The 24,838-nt window shown below is 42.2% G+C and overlaps 1 protein-coding gene across 1 annotated transcript in view; it reads left to right on the top strand.

Moving 5' to 3' along the window:
- Positions 1-8,512, top strand: part of scfd1 (sec1 family domain containing 1) — a 45,386-nt gene extending 36,874 nt beyond the window's left edge. Inside the window, exons 20-25 of the mRNA XM_085767673.1 lie at positions 1,669-1,722; positions 5,895-5,947; positions 6,064-6,097; positions 6,207-6,272; positions 8,194-8,262; positions 8,345-8,512. Of these exons, the coding sequence (XP_085623799.1) occupies positions 1,669-1,722; positions 5,895-5,947; positions 6,064-6,097; positions 6,207-6,272; positions 8,194-8,262; positions 8,345-8,368 (300 nt within the window). The 3' untranslated portion in view covers positions 8,369-8,512. The remainder of the gene's footprint in view (positions 1-1,668; positions 1,723-5,894; positions 5,948-6,063; positions 6,098-6,206; positions 6,273-8,193; positions 8,263-8,344) is intronic.
- The last annotated feature ends 16,326 nt before the right edge of the window (positions 8,513-24,838 follow it).

The following is a 24,838-nucleotide window of genomic DNA, read 5'->3' as shown; positions in this document are numbered from 1 at the left end:
ATTTAAGACTTAGATTAACACAAAAATATCGCTTACTTCTGCTTTAAATTTCATTTCAAGTGGCTTTAAAAAAGTCTTAAAAAGTCTTAAATTTAACTTGGCTTAAGCCGTAGGAACCCTGTCTTCACCGTCTCTTCCTCTGTCGTCGCTCCGTTCCTCCGTCCTCGTTCTCTCCACCTGAGAGCAGCCGTAGTCTCCGCCCGTCTGCCTCTCACAGGAGTCGAAGCCGAGCGCACTCCTCCTCATTCCTGGACGACGGCGACGCCGCTGACAACACGGATGATGACGGCGGGGTGTTTCAGGGTCAAACTGGCACCAACATGGAGTCATTTATAATCATTAAACACACACACACACACACACACACAGAGGGAGGTGGTGTCTGTTTTCTTCATATAGAAGCCGAGTCGGTCGGACCATGATGCTTTGCAGCGCTGCCAGAACGTTACAGACGCTCCGAGTCGCTCCTCTGTCAGGAGGATATTTACACTCGTCTGTGTTTTCACGCTGAAATCCAAACCAAACAGATTCTGCTGCATGAAAAAAAACCAAACCTGAGAGAGAAAGAAAGACAGAGAGAAAGAAAAGACAGACAGACAGAAAGAAAGAAGAGATGAGTCCAGTCCCAGTCTGAACCTGAACCTGAAAACAAAAACAGCGGCTCCAGTCTGACACACAGAAAGCTGCTGCTGGAATCAAGATTTCTCCTTTACAATCGATCACATTCATCTCCTCCGGCTCCTCGGTGCTGAAGTGTTAAACCGTTAAAGCGTCACTGAGCTCGTCGTCCTCCAATCAAGACGAAAGGCGACCAGCTTTTTCTCGAAATTTAACCACCTTTTTTCCAGAAATATTACATTTTTCCAGAAATTTCTCTAAATTTTTCCAAATTTCACTGCCATTGCCCCTAATTTAAAGGGACAATGAGGAGTTTCTATTTGGTTATAAAAAAGTCTCACATTAATGTGGATGAATCTACGTTACCCACACTTGTTAATGGGCCCATTTTCGATAAATATATAGTTTTGTCTCTATGGTTATTTTGTTATTTTAATTAATGGTGGAAATGCTGGGCGAGCCGACCAGCGTTTCCTTACTTTCGGTTTTGCGGACGCTCTTGAGAATAACGCCGCCGTATTGCCGTTTATGGTGGGGACTACGACGGTAACTGAACCTCTTTGAACTTTGAACCTCTGACTTTAATTCTTGATGAATGAAAACATGAGTCTGTCTTGCGCCGGTTAAAGAATTTCACGGTGCGGAGGCTCATAAATGTAGTGTGGAAACACTTCACTTTTCCAAAACTCCTCGTTGTCCCTTTAAACATACATTAACTAAAAAAAAGTAATGTTCTCAAGTCTCATAACAAATATTTGTGTATTTCTGGTGTTTATGTAAAAATTTTGTCCAATGAAGGGACAGTGGTCGAATTTGTGTCGGTTAAGGCAGTCCTTCCAGAGAAATGCGTTTGAGTTTTTTTGTGATTGTTGCCGGCAAAAATCCTTGATTATGCGGCACGTTTTCTTAAAATGCAATAGAATATGTGGAATATTTATGCAATTTTATGCGATGAAATTGTGGGAATTTGCAAAAACTGTGGTTGGATGAATAAGAAAAAAAAAAGTGTGTGACTCATGTTAAAGCAGGTTTCCCTCCTCTCTCTTCCAGAACCTTCCCGTCACTCGGATCCTGGACAACCTGATGGAGATGAAGTCTCATCCTGTGAGTCCGTCACATCAAACATGCATCATGTTCAAACACTTGATAATGAATGTTTCCTCTGGTTAGACGGGTTAGGGCTAGTTAAATAAAAAACAACTTGTGTTTCTGGAGGACACAATAAAGTGAGGGACCAGGCCAAAGGCTAATGCTAAGCTAACATGATCAATAACTGATCAATACCATGTGAATCAAATACATTCACCACGCTATGAGATAATAACACAACGTTACCAGCCAGAGTTGTTTTAGAGGGAAATTCATGCAAAACCGCTGATGCGCGTTGCCTTCAGGGACAGTTTTTCATCATCAGTCTCTGTATTTCCCTCTAAAACAACTCTGTGTGGTAACGTTGTGTTATTATCTCATAGTGTGGTGAATGTGCAGCTCACAACTTGTCCACCAGAGCGTTGTGGAGTTGTTGGATTGTGTATTTGATGAGTTTGATGATGAGGGAAACCAAGAAATCCCATAATGAGCCTCCGTAGCGTAGCTCTGAGCAGCTCACGGCTCTGCTCCGCCGTTCTAAAAATAGCTTGCACCGACAATTAAAGGTAACGAACCTACTGCTATGACTATAGGGATTATGGCAATGGGCCAATTTGACAAAATGTTGAATTATCCCTTTAAGGCGGTATGTTTCTGACTGAAAAATCTCCAGTCCACCTTAAAAAACAGATAATTTGGTTTATTTATTCATCTGTTTCTGTTGCTCTGGTTCATTTGTTAATTATTATCCAGTTATTATTATTAACTGTGTGTGTGTGTGTGTGTGTGTGTGTGTGTGTGTGTGTGTGTGTGTGTGTGTGTGTGTGTGTGTGTGTGTGTGTGTGTGTGTGTGTGTGTGTGTGTGTGTGTGTGTGTGTGTGTGTGTGTGTGTGTGTGTGTTAGTAGTTTAACTCACATGAACCATCGACTCAGTTTCACACTGACGATGTCGAAGGTGACACAGTGAAATTTTTTTATGGACTCTTCACTCATGTAGTCATTTGACCCCACACACACACACACTCTCTCTCTCTCTCACACACACACACACACGCACACACACACACACACACACACTTTCTCTCTCTCACACACTCTGCATGTTTCTCAGCATCTGGAGTTTCAAACGACCAACAAAGATCCTGTTGTTGTGAATATGGACGGGGGGAGGAGGGGGGAGGACTGGACTGGGATGAGGATGAAAGAAAGAGAAGATCACATTCTCCCTCTATCAGATCGACCAGTGTGTGTGTGTGTGTGTGTGTGTCTGTGTGTGTGTGTGTGTGAGTTGTTCAGCTCATGTTGAACTCAATAAGAAAAGTGCTGATGTGGAAGATTAAGGGAACAATTCAACATTTGGAGCGGAGTCAGGGTGTTAGCTCAGCTCAGTTCAGAGACTTTGTTTAAATGAAACCAAAGTCCAAGTAAATCTGCAAAACTTCCATGAATATTAACGAGGCGACTTTAGGACAAGAAGCAGAGATGGACAGAGTACTCGACCCCCAGTACAAATACTACTGGTCAAAACTTACTCCGTTACAAGTAAAAGTAGCTTAGTTGACATGTTACTCCAGTAAGAGTAAAAAAGTTAATGCTTTTAAATGTACTTTTAAGTCAAAGTCAGAGTCAGAGTAAATGTCTTATTCTCCACATCAATGAATGACTAATTGTTTCTAAATGAATGTAAGGAGCTTTTAACTCTTGTTAGTGAGAATGAACTCTTTGAAAGCAGCTGCACTGATGTGCTGCTTTTAGGGGTTAGGGTTTCCTTCTTTGACAAACACAGCTTGTGTCCAATAGGATTTTAGAAAAAGACCTGAAAGTAACCAGTACTTTTCAGCCTTTTCATCCTAGAAATTAACTCGAGTACACTGCAAAAACTCTAAATCTTTCCAAGATAATTTGTCTCATTTCTAGTCAAAACAAATCTAATTATACGTAAAATCACATAAAAAGTAGCTTGTTTTTAGACACTTTTTACTTCTTTCAGCATTTTTTTTTACTTGAAATAAGTAGAAAAACCTGATAGTGGATCAAGTTTTTCTTTCTTATTACGAGCACAAAAAACCTGCTTTCACTGGCAGATTGTTCTACTTATTTCAAGTGAAAATTAGTTTGAAACAAGTGAAATCATCTCAAAACAAGTTAATTTTCAGGTGATGAGTCTTATTTTAAGTGTAAAGAGTTTAGTTTTGACTAAAATTGAGACATTTTGACAAGAAATAAGACAAATATTCTTGGTAAGATTTTGAGTTTTTGCAGTGTAAAAGTAAAAATATTTGATTTTGGAAATGTATTCAAGTAAGAGTAATAAGTACCAAAGAAATCTAATACTCAAGTAAAGTATAAATCCTCTGGATATGTGCTTAAGTACAGTACTCAAGTAAATTTACTCCGTTACTGTCCACCACTGAGAAGAAGCCGAGTTTGAGAGAAAACAAACTAAACATGAAGATGTAAAAAATAAAAAGGAGATGAGTTGGAAAACAAAATGTTGAGCAGAAAGACAAACGGCCGAACACTTAAATAACTCTCTGCTGGAGCTTCCTCCCTCTCCGGTCGATCAGGACCAAGCTGAGCTTTTATCCTCATGTGTCTCCGTCTGGTCTGATGAGTCCGGACCAATGTTCCCTCTAATTTTCAAAACTCCTGAGCAGGAATTCAACTCCCCTGAGAGTGAAAGCTTAAGCGTACACAGTACATCCACATGCTGGTGCTATGGCCTCACCTCTCCAACTCCAAGGCCCAATTCCAATTCTATTTTTCATCCCTACCCCTAGCCCTTAACCCTTGCCCTTGAAACGGAGCTACAAGGAGTAGGGTTGAAAGTCAACCCCTACGAATTGGGACACCACTTCAACAATCACATACGTCATCAGTCGTCTCTGCTGGCTTTCACATAAGCAGACGTGACGAGCTTTTGCCACAAATCCTCTATTCAAAACCACGTTAACTTAATAAAATAAAATAAAATTTAATGAAGACTGATCGGTTCATTGTAAAACATTTATTTATTGATGTAAATGTGGTGATTTCTGTATAGGCTACAGATCCCCCAGGCAGCGCTGCTCCTCTGTCCAATACACACATGAAGCTTCACTTTTAATTCAAACAAATTAATGCGACAATTGTTACATTTCATCAATGAGACCAGCATTTATCTCCTAAAAAGAATGTAACTACCCGGCGGTAAACCTCTAAAAACCTGCGGGTAAGTTAATTAGCGGTCGGGAGGTTGGCCGGCTGACGAGCTCTCCGGACGGGGTGGTGTCTCCGTGACGAGCCGTTGATCTGCTCCACAGGTGGAGCTTCACTTCTCCCAAAAACATCGGAGCAAACGTCTAAACAGCCGTCATGTGGATAAACCGACCGCACATTGGGGATCTAAACAGCTACTTTCTCCCATGAAAAAATATTAAAACTCAAACTCAAAATGATGTAATAACAGCGCTACAGTGAGAAATAAAACAGCCGCCGGTTGCCGCAAGATGCATTCTGGGAAACTTGCCATAGCCCTCGGTCCGTAGTGTGCCCCTGAAAAATCTCCATTTCGAGGGCGAGATAGCCCTACCACTTCCCCCTAACCCTCGTCTGAACCAGAATTGGGACACCCCTACCACTTCACGTGAACGCGCAAAACGAAGGGTTAGGGCCAAGGGCTAGGGCTAAGGGGAGAATCGGAATTCACCCCAAATATCAATACAATTGGCTATTACTATTATGATTAATAACAGATTATTTTGACAACATTACCTCGGCTACTCCAGTTACAGTTAATGATAACAAAATACAATATTGTTTTGGCAAAATAGAGTTTGCATTTATTGCCATATGAACAATATGAAAAAAATAACTAACATCAAGTTGGTGTCATCAACTCTTGGCACAGAAGCATCTTAATATGAACAGTAATAATAATTATCAAGCAAAAACTTAAATCCTAGTTGCACTACAGACCACGGTTAAGGTCATACATTTAACAATTGGAAGTGCACATTAGGGAGAAATGAACAGTAAACTAGTCGGGGATATTTGAGTGCAACTTTTTTTGTCTTCTGGGCAAAGAGGTGGAGCAGTAAAACACCTTAGAGGGAACAGTGGTCCGGACTCAACGAGGGTCCCTGAACGCCTTGTGTCCAAAACGTTGGATCATCAGCTGACGATGATGTTGTTTTTGTGTCTCACAGGAAACAGACGACTACAGGTACTTCGACCCCAAGATGCTGCGAGGCAGCGAGAGGTACCGGCTCACATCAATACTCATATCAATAACCAGATCAATACTCAGATCAATACTCAGATCAATACTCAGCTCTGACCGGTTGTCTTCCTCCTCTTCCTCCTCTTCCTCCTCAGCTCCATTCCCAGGAACAAGAACCCGTTCCAGGAGGTGAGCAGAGTCCGATCCGTCCGATCCGGTTCCTGAAGAGGAACCAGTTCAGTCAACCAATCATCAGCCTGTTCAGAGTTTAACAGAATAAAACTGAATCTTGTTTCAGGCCGTCGTGTTCGTGGTCGGAGGAGGAAACTACATCGAGTACCAGAACCTGGTCGACTACACAAAGGTACCACTGATAATACTGATAATAATACTATACTATTGTTACTACTACTTTTTAATTTTTTTGTTTATTTGAATGGGACAGGGCAAAATAACATAAAAACTGTTAAATAACAGTACACTACACATAATAATGTAGAGTAGAGTAGAGAGTAGAGAATACTTTATTCATCCCTAGGAGGGAAATTCAAATTAGTCCAGAAGCCCACACGACAATGACACAAAAAAGAAAGAAAGATGGAGCAGGACCTCTGGATGGAGCAGGACCTCTGGATGGAGCAAGGCCACCGGATGGAGCAGGACCTCTGGATGGAGCAGGACCTCTGGGTGGAGCAGGACCTCTGGGTGGAGCAAGGCCACTGGATGGAGCAGGACCTCTGGATGGAGCAGGGCCTCTGGATGGAGCAGGACCTCTGGATGGAGCAAGGCCACCGGATGGAGCAGGACCTCTGGATGGAGCAAGGCCACCGGATGGAGCAGGACCTCTGGATGGAGCAGGACCTCTGGATGGAGCAGGACCTCTGGATGGAGCAGGACCTCTGGATGGAGCAGGACCTCTGGATGGAGCAAGGCCACCGGATGGAGCAGGACCTCTGGATGGAGCAGGACCTCTGGGTGGAGCAGGACCTCTGGATGGAGCAAGGCCACTGGATGGAGCAGGACCTCTGGATGGAGCAGGACCTCTGGATGGAGCAAGGCCACCGGATGGAGCAGGACCTCTGGATGGAGCAGGGCCACCGGATGGAGCAGGACCGCTGGATGGAGCAGGACCTCTGGATGGAGCAGGACCTCTGGATGGAGCAGGACCTCTGGATGGAGCAGGACCTCTGGATGGAGCAAGGCCACCGGATGGAGCAGGACCGCCGGATGGAGCAGGACCTCTGGGTGGAGCAGGACCTCTGGATGGAGCAAGGCCACCGGATGGAGCAGGACCTCTGGATGGAGCAGGACCTCTGGGTGGAGCAGGACCTCTGGATGGAGCAAGGCCACCGGATGGAGCAGGACCGCTGGATGGAGCAGGACCTCTGGATGGAGCAAGGCCACCGGATGGAGCAGGACCTCTGGATGGAGCAAGGCCACCGGATGGAGCAGGAACCGCCAGGTGGAGCAGGAACTGCCAGGTGGATGACTGACCTCAGAAAGGACCGATAGGACATCTCCACCTCCCAGCCTTTAACTTTGCACCAGCAGCACGACAACCACCACAAAAGCACCTCTTCATCTCATCTGGGACAGGATGGTGGTGTCCTCCAGATCTGTCCATTTTCAATGAAAGAAGCTCATCTCTGAAGAATCACTTCTCCCCACAGAAGCATCCATCAGTAGATAACAAAAAACACCACAAAAATAAAGCAAATGTTGAGTAAAAACTCAAAAACTCAGAGCTACCAGACTTTGCTGCTCCCAGTTGAAGCGCATGTTCCAGAATCATTGATGTAGACAACACAAAAAGGCTATGACAATGAAGGACATATTGACAAACACATTCCACAGGTAGGGGGGCCATAAGAGTTTTGTTCTGGGAGATAAAGTGCATAAGTGCTGCGTTAAAGTGACAAGTGCTAAAGTGCAAGAGTGCATAGGTACCAGGTTGTATTGCACGATGCCCTATAAGAGTATTTATCAAAGTGCCAGATAGTTTTGCACAAGGCCCTAAAGTGCACATCAGTTTAAAGTGCCAGGTTGTGTTGCACGATGCCCATTACACCCAGTTGCACAAGCAGAAGTGTGTAGATATTGCACAAAATGTAATCCATAATCGTATTATGTAAGTTCTACTAAAACCAAAATGACGTACACAAAAATATTGTGTACAATTAACTGAAAATAAAAACTCAAATGCTGCCCCGGCAGTTGTTATTACAGGTTGTCTGATTGAACTACACTACTACTGTTATTTAACTTCTTCATCTTCTAATGTTCAGTCCAAACAGGGGAAGAAGATCGTTTATGGCTGCAGTGAACTCTTCAACGCTGCTCAGTTCATCAAACAGGTGAGAAACAACGTCCGTAATAACATGTATAAATCTTATGTTCTGACTGTAATAATGTGATGTGTTGCTCTCCTCTCTGCAGCTCTCTCAGCTCGGCCAGAAGTGAAGAAGTGGATTCCAACAATATGTGAACCTCTCTCTCCCTCTCTCTCTCTCTAATTCCAGTTTGTTTTATATAAACTCTGTACATTTTCTCTGCTCATTGTTCAGTTTCTGTTTCCTCCTCTAATAAACATTAACACTGCGCTCACACTGCTGACGTCCATGTGCACTTATTACTTATATAATGTTATTATTAGGGCTGGGACGATATGCTTTTCTCCCGATTTGATTCTTCTATGATTTTTTGGATTGCGATTCGATTTAAATTGCGATTCTACGATATTGCCAATTCTCTCGATTTTTAGTCTGCATTTTTTACATTTATCTGCACACAAATACTGTAGGAGCCTATAAATGAACATACTCCATTATAAAGTGAACTTAAACCCTTTTCAAAACCTGTACTCTCTGTATGTAAAAAAAAAAAGGCGAACAAATGCACATTGCACAATATTTTAAAACATTTTCCAAAAAAAAAAGAAAATGGATTTTTGAAAAGAAAAAAATCGATTTAAAAATCATCAAAAAAGATATCGCGATATTTGTGTGAATCGATTTTTTCTCCCACCCCTAGTTATTCTTATTAAAAGTAGATGTTTATATATAGACAGAGGCCGTGTGGAACGAGCCGTCAGGACTTCCTGTAACGTTGTGATGTCACAGAGGGACAGGCTCCGCCCACTCTGCCACATTCACGATTGTGTTGTTTTTTTTAGGCTCCTTACAGACTGACACTGAAACTCTGAAAAGCTTCGTTAATTCACCACTTATTCCCCGGACTGGTTACCACACACTAACACACACACACACAGTCACACACTAACACACACATTAACACACTAACACACACAGTCACACACACACACACAGATTAAAATGCCATAATGACATAAATCTGAGATCGGTCTCTTTGTTTCTGGTGCTGCAGGAACATGGCAGCTGAACCACTCTGTGCCAGGCTGAGTGTGTGTGTGTGTGTGTGTGTGTGTGTGTGTGTGTGTGTGTGTCTGTGTGTTTGTGTGTCTGTGTGTGTCTTTACTACTACACACTTGCAAAGAACAGTCTGCAGAAAACACCTCCACTCATCAGACTGTTTCTAACTTTCATTAGCTCCCGTTTGGAGTTGCCTCTGTATGAAATGCGCTATATAAATAAAGATGCCTTGCCTTGCCTTTGATAATAATAATAATAGTTTATTTGTATAGCACCTTTCAGCCCAAAGTGCTTTACAGGGTAAAAGAATGGTACAGTAAAAGGCAATACAGACAAGATTAAAACATTAAAACTAGGGCTGTCAGAGTTAACGCGTTAATCGCGATGCGATTAATTAAAAAAATTAACGCGATTAAATTTTTTAATCGCGGCCCATTTTGTCCTCTGTCTGCTGGACTGGAGGACTGGAGTGTGGGACCTCCAGTCCAGTAGGTGGCGGTAAGGCACCTTCAAGTTGGTTGCTACACAAATATACACAGTCTAACATATATCCACAGCTCCATCCATTCATTTTTTGATGGCTTTGTTGTCAACAAATGCACGTGGCGATGTATTGATTTTTTGACGGCTTCTGTTGTCAACAAATACACATGGCCAGGCAGAGGTGTAGCAAAGTAAAGGGCAATTTCCACTGGATGCAATTCGTTTCAATTCTGTGTGAGTTTCATGCATCATGTGTTATGATTAGGTAGGCCTACTAGGTCTGGTCTAAAAGTTGTTTGTCTAGAGATTATAACACTTTGGAGTGTTGAAAGTCCAAAGCGCCATATATAATATTTTTAATAGAGATTAATCGCGAGTTAACTATGGAAAAAATGTGATTAATCACGATTAGAAAAATTAATCATTTGACAGCCCTAATTAAAACATAATGCATGATGTGACTATAACACCAATCTCACATAGTTTATGTTACTACTGGAGAGTGGGACCTGCAGACCCCTGATTTGCGCTTGTACACTCTTTGGATTTATAAGCCCTGTTGACTGATGTTGCACAATTTCTGTATATAAAGTATATATATTTTTTTTTTTTTTTTTTGGCTTTTCATGCCTTTATTTGATAGGACAGTTGAGAGTGTGACAGGAAATGGGAGGCAGAGATGGGGGTAATGACATGCAGGATAGGGCCGTCCGACGCGGGACTCGAACCGGGGCCGCCTGCAGCGAGGACTACAGCCTCAACACATGGGGCGGGTGCTCTACCAACTGAGCTAAACAACAATTTCTGTATATAAAACAAAAACTGGAATGGCATTTATTTCTGCTTTACTGTTGATGCCATGTGAATGTACTTCTCTGTCCATTCCAAATAAAGAACATAATGCATGCAATTTAAAGTTTACAGTTCATACAGTTTACTACAACAAGAGAGAAGATAAAATAATGAAATAGAATTAAATAAAAAAGGATTATACCAGTGATAGAGTATAAAAATAGGTCTTAAAGTGCGTCTTGAAGCACTCTATGGAGGTTGCTTCTCTGACGTGAGCGGGTAGTCTGTTCCAGGCCGTTGGGCACCAATGGCACCAGAGATAAAAGAAATAAAAACTTGAATTACAGAGAAAAAATAATAATAAATCAGTCATCATCATCATCATCATCATTCAGGGAACGTGACGGATTCTCAGTTTAGATTTGAGACATTTCAAAAGTTCAGCTCAGTGTGAAACTGCACATGCTCCTGTTTTCATTAGAGACCACCCGCCCACACACACACACACTCACACACACACACACACATACACACACACACACACACACACTCACTTACACACTCACTCACTCACTCACTCACACACTCACTCACACACACACACAGTTAATCCCGGCTCAGTGTCAGTGGTTTCAGCTCTGTTATGTTGACTTCATGACCTGGGAGCTGAGAGGAGGAGGAGGAGGAGGAGGAAGGATGAAGAGGATGAGAATTAAGGAATGGAGGAAGAGGAGGAGGAGGAGGAGGGAGGGAGGGGGAGAGGAGGAAGCAAAGATTTTATTTTTATTTTTTTAACACTTTATAATTTAATTCCGAAAACACTGAAGCGTAGAAATATCGCTGACACGTGCTTTTCGTCAAACGAGCACATTGTAAATATTTTTTAAATGATGTTTTTTTTCTTCTTTTTTTCAAATTCACAATGTCATACATTCTAATTTGAACTCATTTAAAGGAAAAAAACATTTGCTTGCATTTAAAACAGTACAAGCTTACAACATATCAAACAGGTAAAATAAATTAAAACAAAGTAAAAATAATAATTACAGGGGTTGACATTTCAACATAGTGCATCAAGCGTGTTTAAGAACATAGGACAGGAGGAAGCAAAGATGGTGAAGAGGAAACGTGAAAGAGTGAGAGAACAAGAAGGTGAAGGAGGAGGAGGAAATCCTTCATCCTGGACATCACACACACACGCACACACACACACACACACACACACACACACACCTCGTGACTGTCAGCAGCTGCAGCTCAGCTTTTATCTTGTGGATCAAGATAAAACTAAACTTCTGGTTGCAGCTTCGTTCCACCTGAGAAACCGACTGAGCCTCAATAACACTGAGATCAATAATTAACTCTGCAGCTCCATCTACAAATTAAAATATAAAAAAAAGTATAAATCCAATGTTATTGACACCTAAAGGGCAATTTCACAACGCATTGTAGAATTTGGAAGTCGAGCTTCTCTGTTCTCTTAATAATCTTCTCTTTTGTTTTGTAAATATAAGTCACAATATTAATTCTGTCTGGTTTTGTTTTGTTTTATTCTCTTTATTTTGATCATTCAATACAAATCTTTATGTACAAAGTGGCACAATGAGCTAACACTCGCCTTTTGGTCCATGTTTTACTGACCAATCAATGCATTTTGTCAGTTGCTATTTTTTTTTATTTAATCAACCAAATAAACTCAAACACTGGGATCAATGTCAATGTTCATTTATTAAAGTCCGACACAGACCTGCGTCGTGTTTCTGGAGGAATCCTGTTGCCATTTTCTGCCAATAAATGCTCTAAATGACAATATTTTTTATTTCCAATGTGGGAGAAATGTTGTCAGTAGGTTATAGAATGAAACAAAAGTGTTCATTTTACTCAAGCACACAGCTATGAATAGTAAAACCAGAGGAACTGATCATTTTGAAGTGCTCTCTTCATTTTTTTCCAGAGCTGGATATATATATATATACAGTAGCCTATACAGTATATATCACGTAAAAATATATAATACACAAACATGACCTGGTTTATCTATTGATGTGTTGTGTTGGTTATTGTTCACTAAAATAAATAAAGGAAATGTTTCAGTTTATGATGCTCAGTGGATTCTACGGTGTCTCTGAAGGTCCATTCACCGCCGCCTCAGAAAACCACACACAAGACACAAACATGCTGCTACACTGCAAAAACTCACAATTTTTCCAAGAATATTTGTCTTATTTCTTGTCAAAATGTCTCATTTCTAGTCAAAACTAATCTCTTTCCACTTAAAATAAGACTCAACACCTAAAAAAAATGAACTTGTTTTTAGATCATTTTCACTTGTTTCAAACTAATTTTCACTTGAAATAAGTAGAAAAATCTGCCAGTGAAAGCAAGTTGTTTTGTGCTAGTAATAAGAAAGAAAAACTTGCTCCACTATCAGATTATTTTAAGTGAAAATCTGCTTGAAAGAAGGAAAAAGTGTCTCAAAACAAGCTACTTTTTAATGTGATGAGTCTTTATTTTAAGTAGAATGAGATTAGTTTTGACTAGAAATAAGACAAATATTCTTGGTAAGACATTTGACTTTTTGCAGTGTACACATTCAGAAAATGAGTTTTTGTTGTTGTTGTTGTTGTTGTTGTTGCTGTTGTGTCTCCTCACACCCGTTCAGTCGGACCCGGACTCGGACCACAGACCCCAGGGCTGGGCTGTGATTGGCTGCCGGCCCCCGTGACCTCAGCTGACCTCAGGACGGGAGACAAAGCCACGTCTGTCCTGAGAGGATCGGGTGTCTGAGTCCGGCCGCCGGGGGAGAGACTCGCTAATCCAGGTGGAAGTCGATCCAGGTGAAGCGCTGCTGCTGCACCTCAACTCAGGACCAAGGGGGCAGTTGTTGTCGGTCTGAGAAGTGAAGTCACTTCCTCGTTCAACAAGCTGCAATCCCCTCTTCTTCCTCTGGGGGCTGGTGTCAGAAAGCAGCATTCTCCATAGACCCCCATGTTAAAATCACCCACTTTACATCCTCAATAAACATGATCAAAGCCTGGTGTCAGCACGTTTTCTGGTCTCAACCGATAGTTTCTACCCCCGCACCATAGACTGTAAAAAGAATGGACATAGCATCCGTGACATCACCCATTGGTTGTGGGGAGTCGTTTTTGTGACTCCAATATGGCGGCCTGAACAGCGCCATGTTGGATTGGCCGGCCGAGAACCCGCCCACTGGCCTCGAAGCAGCTGTCCACGGAGCTGCTCGGACCTGTCACTCAACGTTTCCGCGCCCTAATTGGCCAGAGTTTTAACCTAATAACAGTAAAACGGTAGAGTTAAACCCCCCCCCCCCCTCAGAGTGTGTGGGGGGGTAGAAACTATCGGTTGAGATCAGAAAACGTGCTGACACCAGGCTTTGATCATGTTTACTGAGGATGTAAAGTGGGTGATTTTAACATGGGGGTCTATGGAGAATGCTGCTTTCTGACACCAGCCCCCAGAGGAAGAAGAGGGGATTGCAGCTTGTTGAACGCGGAAGTGACTTCACTTCTCAGACCGACAACTGCCCCCTTGCCCCGCACACAGTCTGAGGGGGGTGAATTTTTTTTTAACTCTACCGTTTTACTGTTATTAGGTTAAAACTCTGGCCAATTAGGGCGAGGAAACGTTGAGTGACAGGTCCGAGCAGCTCCGTGGACAGCTGCTTCGAGGCCAGTGGGCGGGTTCTCGGCCGGCCAATCCAACATGGCGCTGTTCAGGCCGCCATATTGGAGTCACAAAAACGACTCCACAAAACCAATGGGGGACGTCACGGATGCTATGGCCATGTTTGTTACAGTCTATGCTCGGAACCGGTCCAACTCCGACCCAACATGGCGCCCGGTTCCCATGGCGACGTGGCGTCCAAAAGCTCACAACTGTTTCCTGCACTGCAAAAACTAAAAGTCTTTCCAAGAATATTTGTCTTTTTTCTTGTCAAAATGTCTAATTTCTAGTCTAAACTAATCTCTTTCCACTTAAAATAAGACTCATCACCTAAAAATGAACTTGTTTTTAGATCATTTTCACTTGTTTCAAACTCATTTTCAATTGAAATAAGTAGAAAAATCTGCCAGTGAAAGCAAGTTTTTTTGTGCTTGTAATAAGGAAGAAAAACTTGCTCCACTATCAGATTTTACTACTTATTTAAAGTGAAAATCTGCTTGAAAAAAGTAAAAAGTGTCTAAAAACAAGCTACTATTTAATGTGATGAGTCTTATTTTAAGTAGAATTAGATTTATTTTGACTAGAAATTACATTTTGACTAGAAATAAGACAAATATTCTTGGTAGGATTTTGAGTTTTTGCAGTGTACACCAAGATATTTAAATCTGTCGACCTTCTGCAGAAGGTTGTTGTGTTTCTCTGCTCGTCTTCGTCTCTGTTGCTTGTTTCCTTTTGCTTCTGTTGGACTCTCTCATCCCTCCCTGTCACTCAGATCTGGGACCGGGACCAGAACCGGGATCAGGACCGGGATCAGGACCGGGATCAGCGCCGCCCGGGGCCTCGGCCTCCGTCTCTGCAGCTGAAGCTCAGTGGATCTCAGAGTTTATTTTCTCTCTCTCTCTCTCTCTGTTTCTTTTCCTCTGGAACCTCGAGTCCAAACCAACAACAACACGACACGACACACAAACACGTTGAATACACGGAGATCGAACTCACGGCGCCTCGGCTCTCTGCTGCACGACTCCTGGAGCTCCTGGTTCCTCTGGTTCCTCTGGTTCCTCTGGAGACACTTAATTCATTTTTTTTTTTAAACAAAGTCTAATCACTGCATCTTTAAACTTTATGACAACTGCACGCTGAGTTAAACATTATTATCACTCCACCAGAGCTATAAGATCTGTCTCAAGTGAAGATTGTAATATTCCTAAGCGTAGCTCTGCCTTTGCTCAATCTGCCTTTTTGTTTAAATCTGTCAAATCATGGAACAATCTTCCAACTCATCTGAAACTCTGTACAGACTTCAATGTTTTTTCCCGGGAAGTCAAACAATGGATCCTAAGAAATCAGTCATGTCAGCATTAATCATGTCAGCATTAATCATGTCAGCATTAATCATGTCAGCATTAATCATGTCAGCATTAATCATTAATCGTGAGCCTAAATTATTTTTAACCTTGGCAAAGTGTGAAGTATTTTAATAACTGTATGTGTCTTTCTGATATGAAATATGTCTGGAGTATTTGTGATGTGTGTGAGGGTGTATTATGCACATGTGTATGGATGTTTAGAATGTTATGTAAATTGATAATTCTTACCTTTCTATTGTTCTTATTCACCTGCCCAGGGACGACGGATGGAAAGTAGCTAGTCAGATAAATCCGGTACAAGGCATCTCTTCTCTTCTCATTTCAAGACTAATGTTATTTTGTACGTTGTCCCTGATACAAATAAACCTATTAAACTAAACTAAACTAATTAAACATTAAATTCATCGGTTATAAACCAGTTATTGAAACGTCAGTGGGTCATTAGATCATTCATAGATGTTTGATTATTGATCAGCTCATTGATCCCAGAGTTAAACATTAATAATAATTCCTCCTCCTTTTACTGTTTTCCAGCAGATACACATGAGGATATGGACCTCAGAACCGAAGGATCAAAGGACCTCAAAGTCTCAAACCATAGAAACCTCAGGACTAATCACCTCACAGTCTGAGAGCCTCAGGACCGAAGAATCAAAGGATCGAAGGACCTCAAAACTCAGAAACTCAGAGCCTCAAACCTCAAAACCTCAAACCTCAGAAACTCAGAGCCTCAGAACCTCAAACCTCAAAAACTCAGAGCCTCAAACCTCAGAAAATCAGAGCCTCAAACCTCAAAAACTCAAAAAATCAGAGCCTCAAACCTCAAAAACTCAGAGCCTCAAACCTCAAAAACTCAAAAAATCAAAGCCTCAGAGCCTCAAACCTCAAAAACTCAGAGCCTCAAACCTCAGAAACTCAGAGCCTCAAACCTCAGAGCCTCAAACCTCAAAAACACAGAGCCTCAAACCTCAAAAACTCAGAGCCTCAAACCTCAGAAACTCAGAGCCTCAAACCTCAAAAACTCAGAGCCTCAAACCTCAGAAACTCAGAGCCTCAAACCTCAGAGCCTCAAACCTCAAAAACTCAGAGCCTCAAACCTCAAAAACTCAGAGCCTCAAACCTCAGAAACTCAGAGCCTCAAACCTCAAAAACTCAGAGCCTCAAACCTCAGAAACTCAGAGCCTCAAACCTCAGAAACTCAAAACCTCAAAACCTCAGAAACTCAAAACCTCAAACCTCAGAAACTCAAAACCTCAAACCTCAAAAACTCAGAGCCTCAAACCTCAGAAACTCAAAACCTCAAACCTCAAAAACTCAGAGCCTCAAACCTCAGAAACTCAAAACCTCAAACCTCAAAAACTCAGAGCCTCAAACCTCAGAAACTCAGAGCCTCAAAACCTCAGAAACTCAAAACCTCAAAACCTCAGAAACTCAAAACCTCAGAAACTCAAAACCTCAGAAACTCAAAACCTCAGAAACTCAAAACCTCAGAACCGCAGAAACTCAGAGTCTCAAACCTCAAACCTCAAAAACTCAAAGCCTGATAGCCTCAAATCTCAAACCTCCAACCTCAGAAATTCAGAGTCTCAGAACCTCAAAGCCTCAAAACCTCAGAGCCTTAGGACCTTATAGACTCAAAGACTCAGGACCAATAGACTCAGAACCTCTGGGCCTCAGGACCAACATAAGAACAGTAACAACGTATTTGACCTTTGACGTTTGTTTTGTTTTCTTCTCTTTGTGAACTCTGGTTGAACACTCTGGTGTGCGAGACGTTTTCAATTCAATTCAAAAAACTTTATTCATCCCCAAGGGGCAATTAAAAAGCATTTGGTTCAGGTGCTGACGGGTTCACCTGTCGAAGGACGCTGGTCTGGAGGCGTCGGGACTCAGTCGCCATCAACTTCTCTCCTCCGTCTTGTTCCTTCGTTGACCTCTGACCTTTGACCCGAGGCCGTGGTCTCCGTGGTCTCCGTGGTCGCCCTGTTCTCCGCTCGGTTCCTCCTCCTCGGTCCTGAAGAAGCAGCGACTGGTTTTAATTAAAGACTTCTGGGGCCGTGGGTGAATTCACGCCGGTCAGAAACAATAACCGTCTCTAGTCGTTACACAATAAAACCTCCGATGCTGCTGATTGGCTCCTGAAAATCTGCCTGGCAACAGCACTGTTTTGACTGAGCGGAGAGAAGAGGCTCAGCGTTGCCGAGAGGCCGAGACACACAACAGGCCCCGGCCGAGAAGCTCCAACGAGTCGAATCCCTGAAAGCCCCAAACAGACAGAGGAAGAACTCCCAGATTATTTCAGCTAAGTCCAAAGAAATGAGCTGATTTTCCATCTGAGGAGATTTAACACAGATTCACTCGGAGGCTTAAAGTCTTGTTGACATTTATATTTCATATCCATCTGTCCATCTCTCTGTTTATCTCTCCATCTTCTCCTCCTCCGCTCCACTTACATTCTTCCCCCCGGGGACGTTTTCTTCGCCCTTCTCATTTTACCAGATGCATGCTGGGAGCCGGCCAACATGAATTCCTGACCGCGGCCGCCCGGCCTCCTCCCTGTGATACCTGCACACACAGGTACGAGGGCTAACGTTACCGCGCCGACACAACCACACAACGACACAACGACACAACGACACAATAACCCCCCGAAAGCTTTAGAGGTGACAGAACGAGGTCGACGAGGCGTCAAGAGGCGTCAAGAGGCGCGAGGATCGACTCACCTGGATCACATGTGACACTTGACAGACTGAAACTGAGACACAACGTTAAGCTGAAGAGACAAACACAACAACAACACAAACTTCACATTTCACAGCTCTGTTTTTAAAGGGACAATGAGGAGTTTTGGAAAAGCAAAGCGTTTTTACACTACCGTACATTTCTTTGACCGGCGCAAGACAGACTCATGTTTTCATTCATCAAGAATTAAAGTCAGAGGTTGGAAGACGATCACATACCGTCGTAGTTCCCTCCATAAACGGAGATTCATACGGCGGCGTTATTCTCATGACTCGCCACGAAACCCAAAGTAAAGAAACGCTGGTCGGCTCGCCCAGCATTTCCACCACCACTAATAATAACAAAATAACCATAGAGACAAAACGATATATTTATCTAAAATGGAGCCATTAACAAGTGGTAACGGAGATTCATCCACATTAATATGAGACTTTTTTATAACTAAATAGAAACTAGAGTTAGGAAAACGAATTTGATTTTTCGTTATCGAGCGGGCGGGATATTCAAAGCTTGGGGCGAGACCGAGACCGAGTGTCTCAGACGTTTGATTGACGGATGACGGATCCAATATCAGTGGCTGATGAATCATGTATCCAATGCGAAAAGAACTACCCCACTTTCGTCCCGGATTTACTTGAAAATAGAATTTTTCACAAAATTTGGGCTACATCGTCTGATAGATGAGTTATTACACTAATGTTAAGACCCACAGTGGAATCAAATTCATTTTTATTTTCTGTACAGCTATAGAAAAATAAACAGTTCAGTTATTAGTTTGTTTTTTTTACCTGTTTGATTTGAGCTTCACACGTTAAAACTTTCTGGACTCAGTTTCTTTGCAGATGATGTGGTTTTGTTTATCAGTCGGGAAGAGATTAAAACGAGGCAGCCATGACGGTTGGATTCCCTCTGAAGTCGCAGCTGTTTGTGTTGTTTTACTGACTGCTTAACAAACAAACAAACAGCTGCGACTTCAGAGGGAATCAGTCACATGATCCACCATGAGCAGAAACCTGAGGTCTGAACACTGCTGTCCACAATCCACAAGACTGGACCAGGACCAGAACCAAGACTGTCATCGCTGCCTCGTTTAAGTCTTGTCCAAAGACTGACAGGTAAAAAAAAAAAAAAACTAACAACTGAACTGTTTACATTTAAAAACAGACACACAAAGTGTGACTATGTGAAGTCTGGGGGGCCGTCCACACGAACGTGGGTATTTTTGAAACCGTGTGTTTCTCTGCACGGTTTGTTCTTTCATCCACACGTAACCGGAGTTGTGGGCTCCTGAAACCCAGGGTGAACTTTTTCAGAAAGTCCGGTTTCAGCTTCATGTGTGGACAGGAAAACCGAGGAAAACCTTGTCGACATTGTTCGACGTCACACTGTGCGAGGGTAAACAGTAAGTTGTATCCATGGAGACCTGTGGAGCTCTAGACGTGACCAGCTGACAGAGCTGCTGTTACTGGTGCTATTTAGCATTTAGCATTTAGCAGATGTGACATTTGAGGGTCCTGTCACTATGCCTTGATTGATCATGTGCCCTGGCTACTTGACCAAGGGGATGTCCCTTTGGGTGACTGGCAAGCGCACATGACTCTTTACCGGGAGGTGTGGGTTCAATCCCCGCCTGGGCCCTCTTCACCTAGCCACACATAGCCATTGTTGTTTTTTTATGGTACGAATTTTTCCAGCCTTGTGATTGGCTACAATGGCCTTCCTGTTAGGAGTGCTATCGCCACCTACTGCTTTGGCATGTGCATGACATAGTTTGAGGCGGATTTTGCGGTTTCATGTAGACAGAGATATTTTTTATATCACACTGGTGGTGTGGACGGGAATTTTTTTCTGACCGGGGGCCAGAAAAGTTCGGTTTCAAAAATACCCGTGTTGGTGCGGACTAGGCCTAGAGGATGAAGTGTAAACTGAGCTCAGAGTCTCCAGGGAGGAAAACAGGACGAAGCTCTGAGTGACAGGGGGTCGGTGTCGTGTGGATGTATTATTTCCCAGTTTTTGTCAGGACCCTGAAGGCAGCATTCAACCCCTAACCCCTGGAGCTGGAGGTGGAAACCTGAGCTACAAAGTAAACACAAGGTGAGGTGGATCAACAACAACAACAACACAACAACAACAACAACAACAACAACACCACATTGAGGTCTCAGTGACGCCACACGACAACAGGTGATGGGTTCAAGATCCATCACTGCCATCTCTATCAAAACTAAGAAGGGAGCAACACTGTGTATTGTTTAGGGTTAGGTTAGGTCAATAATAGCCAGGCTAGCGCCGCCTACTGGTTCCGGCAAATTTCATTTGCCTCAACAATGTAGTCAGGACACTAGCAATGCGTTTCGGTTTGCTCCGTCCGCCAGAGCGGACGGACCAATCAGCGAACAGACGGGTAAGTGAAGGCGATGACGTTGAACTCAAGCGCTCAAGATTAACCTATGAGCTTAACCGGTGTATAGCACACGTGACCACCAAGCAGCAGCGATTAGTTGAAGCAAATGTAAGCAACCGCCTCCCGGAAGCAAACGAATCCCTATGGCTCGTGTTCAGACGCTTTTTGAAATGTAATGAAATAAGCGGCTGATGCATCAGGCTAGGTTATTAAGGCACTATTAAAAAAACTTCCACTCTACCTACCTAGCCTACTGAGCTTCAGATCTTTTAAGTATCCCACTCGTACACAAAACCCACTGGCTCTTAATATCCCAGCTGTTAAAACGGAGGTTAGGGAAACTCGCTTTTGTTTATTTTGCTCCTTTTAAATGGAATAATTTACTGTCTCAGCTTCAGTTGGATACACTGATTCCTTTTAATCATTTTAAAAACATTCTTGTTGATCTTATGAATTCTGAATGTACATGTGCTTCTTGAATTCACTACTGCATGTGCTTCTGTTGAGTGTATATTATTATGGATATGTATTGCAATGTGTTTGAATTGTATTGTGCTGTAATCAGGGCGCCACTGGAAATGAGAGCTTTGCTGAATGAATGAATGAATGAATGAATGAATGAATGAACATGTCGACACGTCTCAGGTTCTCCACTTCCTGTTTACTCTCCGATTGAGGTTTTCCTGGTTCTCCCTGTTCTCCTCATTCTCCCTTTCCCCCACGTTCTCCTGGTTTTCCTCTGTTTTCCTGGTTCTATTTGTTGATCTGCATGTTTCATTCTGTTCTCTGTGACCGGTTCCTGTTGGAAACAGCTGTGAACATCTGTCGCCCTGAGTCTGAGTGACAGTCACCGACCGGTCGTTTCCTCATGATGTCAAAGTTAAAGAAAGTTTCTCTTTTTATGGTTTTTTTGTTTCTGTTTGTTTCTTTTCTGTTCAGCCTGTGAATATTCTCATTTGTCCAGGTCATCGTTATCGTTATCGTTGTCCCCCAAAGAAATTTAAATCAAAAGCAACTGGACTTATTTGGTTATTTGTCTAGGAAGACGTTTCACCTTCATCCATGTTCACATCTGACCAGCTAGTTGGACCAGTCCCAGCCTGGTCAGACGCTACATGAACTGATGAACACTGCAAAAAAATCTAACATCTTACCAAGAATATTTGTCTTATCTTTAGTCAAAATATCATTTCTAGTCAAAACTAATCTCATTCTACTTAAAATAAGACTCATCATGTAAAAAGTAGCTTGTTTTAGACACTTTTTACTTCTTTCAAGCAGATTTTCAATGGAAATAAGTAGAAAAATCTGACAGTGGAGCAAGTTTTTCTTCCTTATTACAAGCACAAAAAACTTGCTTTCACTGGCAGATTTTTCTACTTATTTCAAGTGAAAATGTGTTTGAAACAAGTGAGAATTGTCTACAAACAAGTTAATTTTTAGGTGATGAGTCTTATTTTAAGTGGAAAGAGTTTAGTTTTGACATTTTGACAAGAAATAAGACAAATATTCTTGGAAAGATTGTGAGTTTACGTCTTCCTAGACAAATAACCAAGTTCAGTTGCTTTTGATTTAAATTTCTTTGGGGATTGTTTTCTGTTAAAAAATAAATAGTTCATAATGTTTCTGTTGCTTCATCAGAGTCTCTGCTCTCTCTTTCTCTCTCAGGTCGACCTGTCACCGAAGCTCCTCCCCCCTCCTCCCCCTCTGATGTCACAGCTCCAAGGTGTGTGTGTGGGTGTGTGTGTGTGTGTGTGTGTGTGTGTGAGGGAGCTTATTTAAAGGGCTGCCTCTCGACACCGGCTCAGCATCACCAGCTTACCGCCTGCTGCTGCTGCTGCTGCTGCTGCTTCCAGGGAATAAACTTCCTCCTCCGAGCCGAACTGAGCCGAACCGACTGCTGCAGAAACAACCAGAAACAGCCAGAAACAGCCAGTAAGAGAAACAGCCAGTAAGAGCCGTCCGCTGCCCGACTGGTTTATATCTGACAGACCAGCTCTTTATCCACTGACTGACCAAACATCTACAGGGATTTACCGCCTGGTTCACCAGTCGGCTGGTTGGTTGGTTGGATCTTTACTGATAGAATCACTAACCAGCTGTTTCTGTCTCTACTTTTACTGCCTGTTTTAGGCTACTAACTGTTTATTAACCTGTTGAACTTCTCAACTTTCTGTCTGTTTACTGACTGGTTCACTGAACTAATGAGTGGAGTTTTTACTGGTTTCTGCCTTGTTGACTGGTTTTCTGACCAAACATCTAGAGGGATTGGTTGGTTGAATCTTTTACCGACTGGTTGTTTACTGATACTAACCAGCTGTTTCTTTTTCTACTTTTACTGCCTGATTTAGTGACTGTTTATTAACCTGTTTAACTTCTCAACTTTCTGTCTGTTTACTGACTGGTTCAATGAACTAATGAGTGGAGTTTTTACTGGTTTCTGCCTGGTTGACTGGTTTTCTGTCCAAACATCTAGATGGATTTACCATCTGGTTCACCAGTCGGCTGGTTGGTTGAATCTTTACTAACCAGCTGTTTCTGTCTCTACTTTTACTGCCTGGTTTACTGACTGGTTATTAACCTGTTGAACTACTTAACCAGCTGTTTCTCAGTTTTCTGTCCATTTACTGACTGGCTCACTGGTTCTGAACTAATGAGTTGAGTTTTTACTGGTTTCTGCCTTGTTGACTGGTTTTTTGTCCAAACATCTAGAGGGATTTACCGTCTGATTCACCAGTCGGCTGGTTGGTTGAATCTTTTACTGACTGGTTGTTTCTGTCTCTACTTTCACTGCCTGGTTTACTGACTGGTTGTTGACCTGTTGAACTACTTACCAGCTGTTTCTCAGCTTTCTGTCCATTTACTGACTGGTTTAGTGACTGTTTATTAACCTGTTGAACTTCTCAACTTTCTGTCAGTTTACTGACTGGTTCACTGAACTAATGGGTAGCTGGTTTCTGCCTGGTTGACTGGTTTTCTGTCCAAACATCTAGAGGGATTTACCGTCTGGTTCACCAGTCGGCTGGTTGGTTGAATCTTTACTAACCAGCTGTTTCTGCCAATACTTTTACTGTCTGGTTTAGGCTACTAACTGGTTATTAACCTGTTAAACTTCTCAGCCAGCTGTTTCTCAACTTTCTGTCCATTTACTGACTGGTTCACTGGTTCTGAACTAATGGGTTGAGTTTTTACTGGTTTCTGCCTTGTTGACTGGTTTTCTGTCCAAACATCTAGAAGGATTTACTGTCTGGTTCACCAGTCGGCTGGTTGGTTGGTTGAATCTTTTACCGACTGGTTGTTTTCTGATACTAACCACTGATAGGGTTACCAGCTGTTTCTGTCTCTACTTTCACTGGCTGGTTTACTGACTGTTTATTAACCTGTTGAACTAACCAGCTGTTTCTTTTTGGTTATTAACCTGTTCACTGCAAAAACTAAAAATCTTACCAAGAATATTTCAAAACAAATCTCATTATACTTAAAATAAGACTCATTACATTAAAAAGTAGCTTGTTTTTAGACACTTTTTACTTCTTTCAAGTATATTTTCATTTGAAATAAGTAGAAAATTTGGATAGTGGATTTCACTGGCAGAATTTTCTGCTTATTTCAAGTGAAAATGTGTTTGAAACAAGTGAAAATGATCTAAAAACAAGTTAATTTTTAGGTGATGAGTCTTATTTTAAGTGGAAAGAGATTAGTTTTGATTAGAAATAAGACATTTTGACAAGAAATAAGACAAATATTCTTGGAAGGATTTTGAGTTTTTGCAGTGTTGAACTACTTAACCAGCTGTTTCTCAGCTTTCTGTCCGTTTACCGACTGGTTCACTGAACTAAATGAGTTGAGTTTTTACTGGTTTCTGCCTTGTTGACTGGTTTTCTTACTGTTTGATTCACTTTGCCCGGCTGATACTCAATAGCTGCTGTTAACTGGTTAACTGACTGGTTTAGCCACAGGTTGGGTGGAGTGTTTTCTTGTGACTGTTTGCTTTTACTTTTTTTAATGAGCTGTTTATTGGTTAACAAAGTGTTAATTGTGTCTTTTACTGGCTGTTTCAGTGTTT

This window comes from Trachurus japonicus, chromosome 22, assembly GCF_045865225.1.
Source record: "Trachurus japonicus isolate A0001 chromosome 22, Traja_1.0".
Lineage (NCBI taxonomy): Eukaryota > Metazoa > Chordata > Actinopteri > Carangiformes > Carangidae > Trachurus > Trachurus japonicus.
Note: the sequence above shows the minus strand (reverse complement) of the source record. Positions and strands in the feature narration are given on the sequence as shown.